At 55.7% G+C, this 9,169-nt stretch overlaps 2 protein-coding genes across 2 annotated transcripts; one reads left to right on the top strand and one right to left on the bottom strand.

Moving 5' to 3' along the window:
- Positions 1–2,246: 2,246 nt before the first annotated feature.
- Positions 2,247–3,129, top strand: ERAS (ES cell expressed Ras). The gene has a single exon (XM_063804297.1). It carries the CDS (start codon positions 2,331–2,333, stop codon positions 3,030–3,032), a length of 702 nt encoding a protein of 233 aa, XP_063660367.1. The 5' UTR covers positions 2,247–2,330; the 3' UTR covers positions 3,033–3,129.
- Positions 3,130–4,302: 1,173 nt separating this feature from the next.
- On the bottom strand, positions 4,303–8,823 carry PCSK1N (proprotein convertase subtilisin/kexin type 1 inhibitor). Its single transcript, XM_016943535.4, has 3 exons — positions 8,608–8,823; positions 5,077–5,549; positions 4,303–4,664 (listed from the first exon to the last, which is right to left on the bottom strand). The coding sequence occupies exons 1-3, from the start codon at positions 8,719–8,721 to the stop codon at positions 4,469–4,471; spliced, it is 783 nt and encodes a 260-aa protein (XP_016799024.1). The 5' UTR covers positions 8,722–8,823; the 3' UTR covers positions 4,303–4,468.
- Between the last annotated feature and the right edge of the window lie 346 nt (positions 8,824–9,169).

Raw genomic sequence — 9,169 nt, forward strand, 5'->3', positions numbered from 1 at the left:
CTTTGCACCTCACCCGGCCTCGTCCGGGAAAGCACGACCTGGCGAGGCCGCCCTAACCCCAGGTCCCGGCCCCTTAGCGCGCCAGCCTCGGTGAGCTGGGCGAAGCCCCCCAACCTGGTCCCAGCGGCTCTGAGCGCGCGGCCACGGGGACCCGCCAGGAGCCCAGGGGACCCGCCGGGGGCTCCGCGCCACTTGAGAGGACCGAGCCCCCAATCCCCGGCGCCTCCCGCGGGCTGAGACCCCGGGCCAGTTCCCTCGGCACGTGCCTCTGCGCCTCGGGCTCCTCCCGGGAGCGGAGCCTTGGGGACCAGGGCCGCGGCCTCCCTGCGCGTCGCGGGGACTGGGCGAGTGTGGCCCCGTCCCGCCAGGCACCTGGGGTGGAAGCTGCGCTCCGCCACTCGGCCAGGCCCCGGGCTTTCCTTCCTCACCGTCGGCGCCCCCAGACTCCAGCCGCTCAGACCCCGACTTAAGAGGCAGCCTCGACCCCGCCTCTGCCTTCTGACCCATCCCTAAAGATGGCCGGGCACCCCTACAGGACCCCCAGAAGCCGACCTCTCCCTCCACGTGCGCCGCCGCCTCGCCCCTCCCCGCAGTCCTCCAGGTCTTCTTCCTGTCCCCAACCGTCGGGGACCCCCAAGCTCCGTCCTCCGCTTCCTGCTCTCTTCATCCCGCCCCCGCTCCTTCTGGGCCAACGCCGCCAGTGACTATTCCCAGGGATCCCTCAGAGCTGAGGACGCCGCGGCCGCATCCCCATTTGGGACCTTGCCCCGACTCCGACCTCCGGATCTCCAGCTCCACCAAACCTCGAAGCCACCATCCGCCCCCAAACTGCCGCTGCGCCAGGCTTTCGGAGGGGAGTCGTGGCAACAGCCATTAGGATGCACTAAGCAGGGCACTTCCTGAGCCCAAGGACACCGAGGGGCATTCACTGAGTGAATGGGGATGTGCTGCTAATAACTAACACTAATTGACCACCTGCCGTGTGCCCATCCTCTTCGAACATGCAACTTCCTTGTTCCTTATCTTGTTACTGTCTCTTTCTCTCTGCCAGAATCCAATCCTCACAAGGGCAGGGACTGGGGTCTGTTTTGTTAACTGCCATATCACAATGCCTGGCACGAAGGAAGATTCTTGAATTAATGAATGGAGATTAAATTATAATTTAAAAGCCTGGCATGAACTGAGCACCTTCTGCATGCTTATCACCCGCTACTGACATATAGTTCACTTTTTTTTTTTTTTTTTTTTTGAGACGGAGTTTTGCTCTTATCTCCCAGGCTGGAGTGCAAGTGGTGTGATCTCAGCTCACTGCAACCTCCGCCTCCCGGGTTCAAGCGATTCTTCTGCCTCAGCCTCCCGAGTAGCTGGGATTACAGGCGTCCACCACCACGCCTGGCTAATTTTTTTGTGTTTTTATTAGAGACAGGGTTTCGCAATGTTGGGCAGGCTGGTCTCGAACTCCTGACCTCAGGTGATCCACCCGACTCGGCCTCCAAAGTGCTGGGATTACAGCCGTGAGCCATTGTGCCCCGCCCCCTTTTTAACCTAGTTTGTTGTCTCTCACCCCGACCAGAATATAACCTTCATGAGGGCTACAGTTTGTTGTCTATTTATTGCCCAACTCCATGTCCTTGCCACACAGTAGGTTCCCAATAAATGTGTGTTGAATAATTAATAAAGACTACATTCTAATGATAATGGCTAACAGACCACGTGATTTACATATTTATTTGGTTTATTGTATTATCTGTCTCTGCCTTTTAGAACATAAACCTTCTGGGGGTGGGAATGTTGGGTCCCTACTGTCTGGCAGGCACTGTGCTGGGCTAGGGTTCAATGGTGACCAAAACCGGCAAAATCCTGCCCTCCCTCCGTCATGGGGAGGAACTGCTAATGGGCATGGGGATTCTTTTCCAGGTGAGGAAAATGTTCTAAAATTTACTTATGGTGATAGTTGCACAACTTCGTGAATATGCTAAAACCCGTTAAATTGGACACTAGCTGGCTGAACTTGATGGGATGTAAATTACATCTCAATAAAGCTGTTTGGGAAATCCAGCCTTCACAGTTGTTGATTCGCGTGAGGAGGGAAGGAGAGATGGGGGGACGTGGGACAGGGAGAAAACAACATAAATCATATATATATAGCATGCAAATTGGAAGGTGATCAGCACACAATAGGCATTCAATAAATGTTGAAATAATGACACCCCACTGTCTCCTTGCCCTCAAATGGTCTCCCCTAACGTATCCCCTGTTGTCTTGCTTCTTCTCTTCCCACTTGCAGAGCCTGCTGCCCACGTCTCTTCCCTGAGCTGCCTGCTGGGGTCATGGAGCTGCCAACAAAGCCTGGCACCTTCGACCTGGGCCTGGCCACATGGAGCCCTTCCTTCCAGGGGGAAACCCACCGGGCTCAGGCACGCCGCAGGGATGTTGGCAGGCAGCTGCCTGAGTACAAGGCTGTGGTGGTGGGCGCCAGTGGCGTGGGCAAGAGTGCGCTGACCATCCAGCTGAACCACCAGTGCTTCGTGGAGGACCACGACCCCACCATCCAGGATTCCTACTGGAAGGAGTTGACCCTGGACAGTGGGGACTGCATTCTGAATGTGCTGGACACAGCAGGGCAGGCCATCCATAGGGCCCTGCGTGACCAGTGCCTGGCTGTCTGTGATGGTGTGCTGGGCGTCTTCGCTCTCGATGACCCCTCGTCTCTGATCCAGCTGCAGCAGATATGGGCCACCTGGGGCCCTCACCCCGCCCAGCCCCTTGTCCTCGTGGGCAACAAGTGTGACCTTGTGACCACTGCTGGAGATGCTCATGCCGCTGCTGCAGCCCTCGCACACAGCTGGGGGGCCCACTTCGTGGAGACCTCGGCCAAAACACGGCAAGGCGTGGAGGAGGCCTTTTCCCTGCTGGTCCATGAGATCCAGAGGGTCCAGGAGGCCATGGCGAAGGAACCCATGGCAAGGTCCTGTAGGGAGAAGACCCGGCACCAGAAGGCCACCTGCCACTGTGGCTGCTCTGTGGCCTGAAGGTCTTGGCCAAGAAATGTAGACCTTCCCCCAGGCCAGGGTGATTGTTCATTTGACATGAGACCCCTGAGGCAACTAGCCTTGAGGGACACATCCGGTATACTAGGGAAAGATGGACATCTCTCTTGTTTTCACTTGGTGAGGGGCTTTTTGGTAACATGGGAGTGCCTAATGTTGCTTTTGTTATGTCAAGTTGAAAGATTTTGTGCAAAATTAAATAAATGGTGTTTTGGGTTTCAAAGCTGCCTCCATGCCGAGTGTTATGTGGGTGGGAGTGAGACTGGGTAGAATGTTACTTGAGTTGTGAGAATTCTTTCATTCAAGAAATTCAGGGGGAGCCCACTGTGTGTGCTAGGCTCCGCTTTATATATAAGGGAGGTAGAGGCAAACAAGACACTTAAAAATCCTTGCCCTTATAGATATGGCATCAGGCTAGATAGTGATAAAGGCTACGTGTTAAAGGCAGGTGAAGGAATAGGGTGACAAGTCCAGGAAAGCCTTCTTGAGAGTAGGTGACATCTGGACAAAAACCTGAAGATATCCAGAGGCAGAGGGACTAGCCAGTGCAAAGACCATGGCCACAAATCAGCTGCCACCACAGCAACCCTCAGTATATCCAGGGCCTGGAGCAAGAGTACAGGTAGGCCTCTACACTACATAACTAAATATGTAAACGTTCAGACATTACGAATCAAGCTTTACAAAGTAAATGAAATACACCCTATCCTACTTTGGCAAATACACTTTATTAGTGACCTGGATACCCAGGCTCCAATTTCTCAGCCTTCTCAGAGTTCCCTGCCAGAATGTGCCTGTCTGCCAAAGAGTGTGCCTGCACTGGGGCCTCCCGACCCTCAGTGCCCTCTCCCTTTCTCTCCGCCCTCTCCTTTTCTCTTCCCCACATCAGGAGGTGTTCATGTGTGCCTGCGACATCCCAGCCAGCACCTCAAGCTCTACTCACGTGCCCCACAAAGCCACCCCTTGGCCCTCAGGAGGATGGTCCCTTGGAAGATGATGGTGCAGGCCCTGAAAGTGGCCTCAAAGCCTGGGATCCCCATACCCAAGTGAGGCCTAAAAGGGGGACACAAGATCCGCGATTGTCCATGTGGATGTCTTCCCCTCCACCCCTAGGAGAGACATACACTGAGCAGGTGATTGCTCTAAAGTGCAGGACCCAGGGTAGAGTCTCCTCTCTCCTGGTCTAAGGGCAACCACCACCGCGGGGAACCACCAGCCCCTAGAAACTGCCACTCACACAGACAAGCACAGAGCTGCTTCAGATCATGTTTATTGTGGGGCCAGGGGGTAGGGATCCTCGGGTGAGAGGGCTGGCTGGCCGGGGTAAGTTGCTCTGGACGTGCTGGCGGGGAGCAGTCCTGGTGGCGGGATGGCGGGGGCACTTCTGGGTCCCAGGGTGCACGGGATCCGGGCAGTGCTCAGGGTGGCAAGAGGCGGCGTGCAGGCACCTGGGGCGCCGGGGTCTCTAGGCGTTTCACACGCAGCAGCGCCCCCAGCACGCCCTCAGGGGGCAGCTCAGAGCCCACATCGTGGTCGGCGGCACGGCGGAGGCGGCGCGGGGCTGCCACCCCCTCGGAGTCCGCGCTTCCCGCAAGAATCCGTCCCAGCAAGTACCTGCAGGGCCGAGCGCAGTGCAGTGAGGCGGTGTCCGCGGTGGGGCGTTCCCCCGCCCCACGCTCGGGGCCCAGAACGCAGGATCCACAACCACATACTGCCTGGGGACACGGTTCCCTCCCCAAGAAGGCGTCCTCAGCCCACTGCTTTCAGTAGACAGCCGTCCTCGCCTTTCATCCCAGAAACTGTGGCTTCCCCGCCTCCCTCTCCCCTTCCCAGGACCTGGGGTCCACTTCCCCCACTGAGTCAGCCAGGCATCCTTGCCCGGACTCCCTGGATCCAGGACCTCACTCCCTCTTAGGGCCCCAGGACTTAGGGGTTCGCACTCCACGGGGGAAGCAGGCTTCCCAGTTCCTCGCCCTCGTCCTCCCCTGACGCAGGCGCCCGACCCCTCCCACCCCCTGCCGGGCACCTCAGCAGCTCGGGGTCCACGTCGGGTGTCTCGTCGCCTGCCTCCTCAGCATCCGGGCCCGCGGGGCCGTCGTCGTAGACCGGGGGCCGGGGTCGGAGCGCCGCGGCGGGGACGGGCGCGGGGACAAGCTGGGCTGCGAGGGCGGCAGGGTCAAGGCGGGCGCGGAGCAGAGCGCGAGCGAGCTGCGCTGCAGGCGCGTCGGGGTCGTCGTCCAGGCCCAGAGCCGGATCAGAGTTGCGGGGGGCGCCCCAGACGCGCAGCAGCTGCGCCAGGACGCGCGCCTGCTGATCCTCAGCCTCCTGCGCCTCGGCCCGCGCCCGCTCCTGACGTTCGGCCTCCAGCAGATGCGCCAGCGCCCGCGCCAGCTCCTGCACCGCCCCCGCCGCCTCACCTCGGGGCACTGACCGCCGGAAGCGGCGAGGAGCGCCAGTCTCAGCCAAGGGCGGAGACGCTGCGCTTAGGCCGCGGGGCTCCTGCGGGAAAATGAGGTGGGGGAAAAGAGTTTGTCAGCGTCCGTCGAGACAGGGAACCCCAGCCCGGGAAGCTCCGTGGGCCTCAAACATCCCAGATGCCACCAAAAGCACCGTGACCATCCAAATATACCCGGACACCCCTAAGGCCACTGGAAACCACCAAATATCTCCACACGCACTTAAGACCACCAAAGATCCCCAGACACCCCCCACCCCCACCCCACAGCGCGCCAGTGATCCCTTGGTGACTCTCATAATTCCTCCCTCCCCACCCCCACTCCTGGAGACCGAGTTTCTTCATAAGAGTAGTGATGGTAGATATGACAGTTATAGATTTTTCCATATTTAATATTGTGGACAATAGGAACTATATGAATAAACTTGTTCATATATCATTTGGCATGCGTACAAGTTCATCTGTAGAATAAATTACCCAATGACAAATTTTCAGTTCAAGCAGTTTTGAAACAATTTCCACAAGTTTAAAGAAATAAAAGAGGGTACCAATAATCTGAGCAAGGAATAAAAGATCATAAAAATGACTGTGAAGGTTTGGAAAAGAAACATACAGACCACATATAAATATGTTTAAAGGGAGTGATGCCTGCAACACAAATAGTCAATGAAAGTGTAGTACACAGAAGATACAGAGAATTCCTAAAAAGTAGTAAGAGAAAAACAAACTCATACAGAAATAGAAAAAATACATGATCGCCTATTTCACAAAAATGATTACTAAACATATGAAAAATTGGGCCAGGTGTAGTGGTTCATGCCTGTAATCCCAGCACTTTGGGAGGCCAAGGCAGGAAGATCGCTTGAGGCCAGGAGTTTGAGACCAGCCTGGTCAAAATGGCGAGACCCTGTCTCTACAAAAAATAAAACCAAAAAAAAAGAGCGGGGCACAAGCCCATAGTCCCAGCTACTTGGGAAGATGAGGTGGGAGGATCACCTGAGTCCAGAAGCTCAAGGTTGCAGTGAGCCCAGATCGCACCACTGCACTCCAGCGTGCATGACAGAGGAAGACCCTGTCTCTAACAAACATAAAATAAAATTAAAAACCTCATTAGTAATCAGGGGAAAGCAAATTAAAATGCCAGGGAGATACTATGCATAATATAACCAAAAGATTGACCCAAATCAAAAAGTCTGATAATATGAAGTGTTGATATGAATGCAGAAAAATGGGAACTCTCATACTATGCTGGTGAGAATTAAACTGGCAAAGTAATTTTGCAGAGCGGTTTGACAATATCTAAAAAGATGTACATATCCTATGACCCACTCCTGGGATGTCACTCCCCAGAGCAGTTTTGGCACATATGCTACTGGTCACAAGTTCGTGAAAGATGACGGCAGCACTGTTCGTAATAGCATAAAAGGGCGGGGGAGAAAGAAAAGCCTGGAAACAATCCAATGTCCACTGACAAATTGAGAATACATATATAAATCATGATGTCCTCATAGGATGTAATATTATGCAGCAATAAAAATAAATGAATTACAGCCACATGCATCAACTTGGATGAATCTCGCGACCAGAATAGAGCCAAGGGAAAAAAAACACGTCAAGTTCCAGAATTTCACTGCAGACTGCCTGAGACTACTAGACACCCTGAGGACTTCCTAGTGACCCCTAGTGACTACGAGGAACCAGTCACCCAGTATGATTCCGTTTCAATGATGTTCAAAAGCAGGAAAAATTAAACAATGGATTTTTTTTGAGAGCTACACCTATGTGATAAGCTACAAACAAAAGTAAGGGATCAATGGACAGAAAATACAGAATAAGGACTGTGGGGGGACAGGGGCTGCCATGGCGAGGGGCACGCAGGGGCTTCTAACTCTTGGTCAGGCTCTATTTATTAAGCTGAGTGACTGCTACACGAGAGAGTTATTTTGTCATCATTCTTTACATTGTACATATATATTAAACACATTGTTACACGGATATAAGGTAACAGTTTTTTTTAATTCCCATCTTTGATGCAGACAGTATTGAAGAGCTAGAGGAGGATGCCTCTCCAAGTGCCCTTGCTGGCGCCCACCACTCCTCAGTCACCCCGGGGTATCACACTCACCAGCAATCACAGCCTCACACACACTCATGAGGACTGACAGGCCTGGAGATGTCACATATACAGCCCAACACTGCCACAGCCACATGCAAGGACCTGCACACGTTCACATCCGCAGCTGCTCCTGCAGTTACAATCGCCAAGCCACCCAGGTGCAAGGACATGCACCATCCTTAAAGACACAATGCAGCAGAGAGACATCATGGCTCCTCTCCTCAGGATGACACAGCTCCACAAAGAAACGGAGAGAAACAGTCTCAGGAACACGCAAACGAAATCCCAGGCACTTGGTCCAACAGAACCACTATGGAATGTGCACACGGAGATGCGAAGACCATTCCCTCTCAAACACAAACGAAATCACACACACACACACACAGAGAGAGAGAGAGAGAGAGAGAGAGAGAGAGAGAGACACGCCCATAGGCCAAGCCAACACACATAATAAGGATTCACAAATATCCACACGGTGTCACTGAGAAAACAATCGGACCCACAAAAGAATCGCGCACAGAATTATCCCGGTATCACACACACTACACACCCAGACGCACCACGGCACCTTTCTAGGACACTTGGAAGCGCTCAAACCAAAGAACACACACTTTCAAGGACACGACACCTCCACACCGCTGTCCTCACATCACACGCACACACACCGATGCGCGCGCGCCCTTTCTTAAAGCGCCTTAGTGCCGTGGACAGCGTCACAGGCACCGGGCACGGAGAGGTGGGCAGGGCACGGTTACCGGCGGCGCCCCGGACAACGCCACCCGCACAGGCAGAGACCAAGTCAGGTCTCAGGTGTGCCGGCGTGGCCTGGGCGCGGACCGGCGGCCGGAGCCCGGGCCACCCTCGTCGATCTCTCCGCACGTCCCGGGAGCCGGCTCGGGCGGGGGTGAGGCGGCGCAGCCCCAACCCCAACCCTCGCCAGTGGCATCCTCCCCCAACCCCCACCCCTCGCCGGACTGGGGTCGCACCTTTACCGGCCGCGCGCAGAGCGCGGGGGGCGGCCGAAACAGGCCGAGCAGCAGCAGCACCAAAAGGCCGACGCCCCCGGCCCGCGGCCCCCAGAGCAGCGGCGACCCCGCCATGCTGCCCCAGCGAGCCGGGCTCCGGACGGGCGGACTGGCTGGCAAGTGCGCAGTGCCGGGGCGAGCTGGCGAGGCTGCGGCGGTCTGCGGCTGCGCACGCCCGGAACCAGGCCCCCCCCCCCTCCCCCGCCCCCACCCCACCCACCCGACCGACGCAGGCGCAGCCTGGGGAGCTGGCAGCCCCACCAGACCTCCCGTCGCCATGGAGATGCCCAAAGGGCAAGGTGGAGAGCTGGCGGTTGCCATGGCAGTCGGAGGGCAGTTGCTGGGGCAACCGACCTTACTGTTACCTTAGTAGACAGGAAAACAGGCAAGAAAAATTGACTCAGTGGAGTGGAATGGGGGTCTGGTCCTCATCTCTCTTCCTTGGGGAGGAGATGGACTTTAGTTTGTTCATTAGATAAATAGTTAATGGATCACCCGCAGTGGGCCCGGCCCGCGCCAGGGA

The sequence above is a fragment of the Pan troglodytes genome, chromosome X (genome assembly GCF_028858775.2).
Source record: "Pan troglodytes isolate AG18354 chromosome X, NHGRI_mPanTro3-v2.0_pri, whole genome shotgun sequence".
NCBI classification, from domain to species: domain Eukaryota; kingdom Metazoa; phylum Chordata; class Mammalia; order Primates; family Hominidae; genus Pan; species Pan troglodytes.

Bases quoted from the DNA above. Each gene is read 5' to 3' on its own strand.
- ERAS (XM_063804297.1), top strand. From the start codon at position 2,331: ATGGAGCTGCCAACAAAGCCTGGCACCTTCGACCTGGGCCTGGCCACA.
- PCSK1N (XM_016943535.4), bottom strand. From the start codon at position 8,721: ATGGCGGGGTCGCCGCTGCTCTGGGGGCCGCGGGCCGGGGGCGTCGGC. The intron at 5,550-8,607 runs GTGCGACCCCAG...ATTTTCCCGCAG, and splicing joins TCTGCGCGCGGCCGGTAAAG to GAGCCCCGCGGCCTAAGCGC. The intron at 4,665-5,076 runs GTGCCCGGCAGG...TCGGCCCTGCAG, and splicing joins GTGGACCCCGAGCTGCTGAG to GTACTTGCTGGGACGGATTC.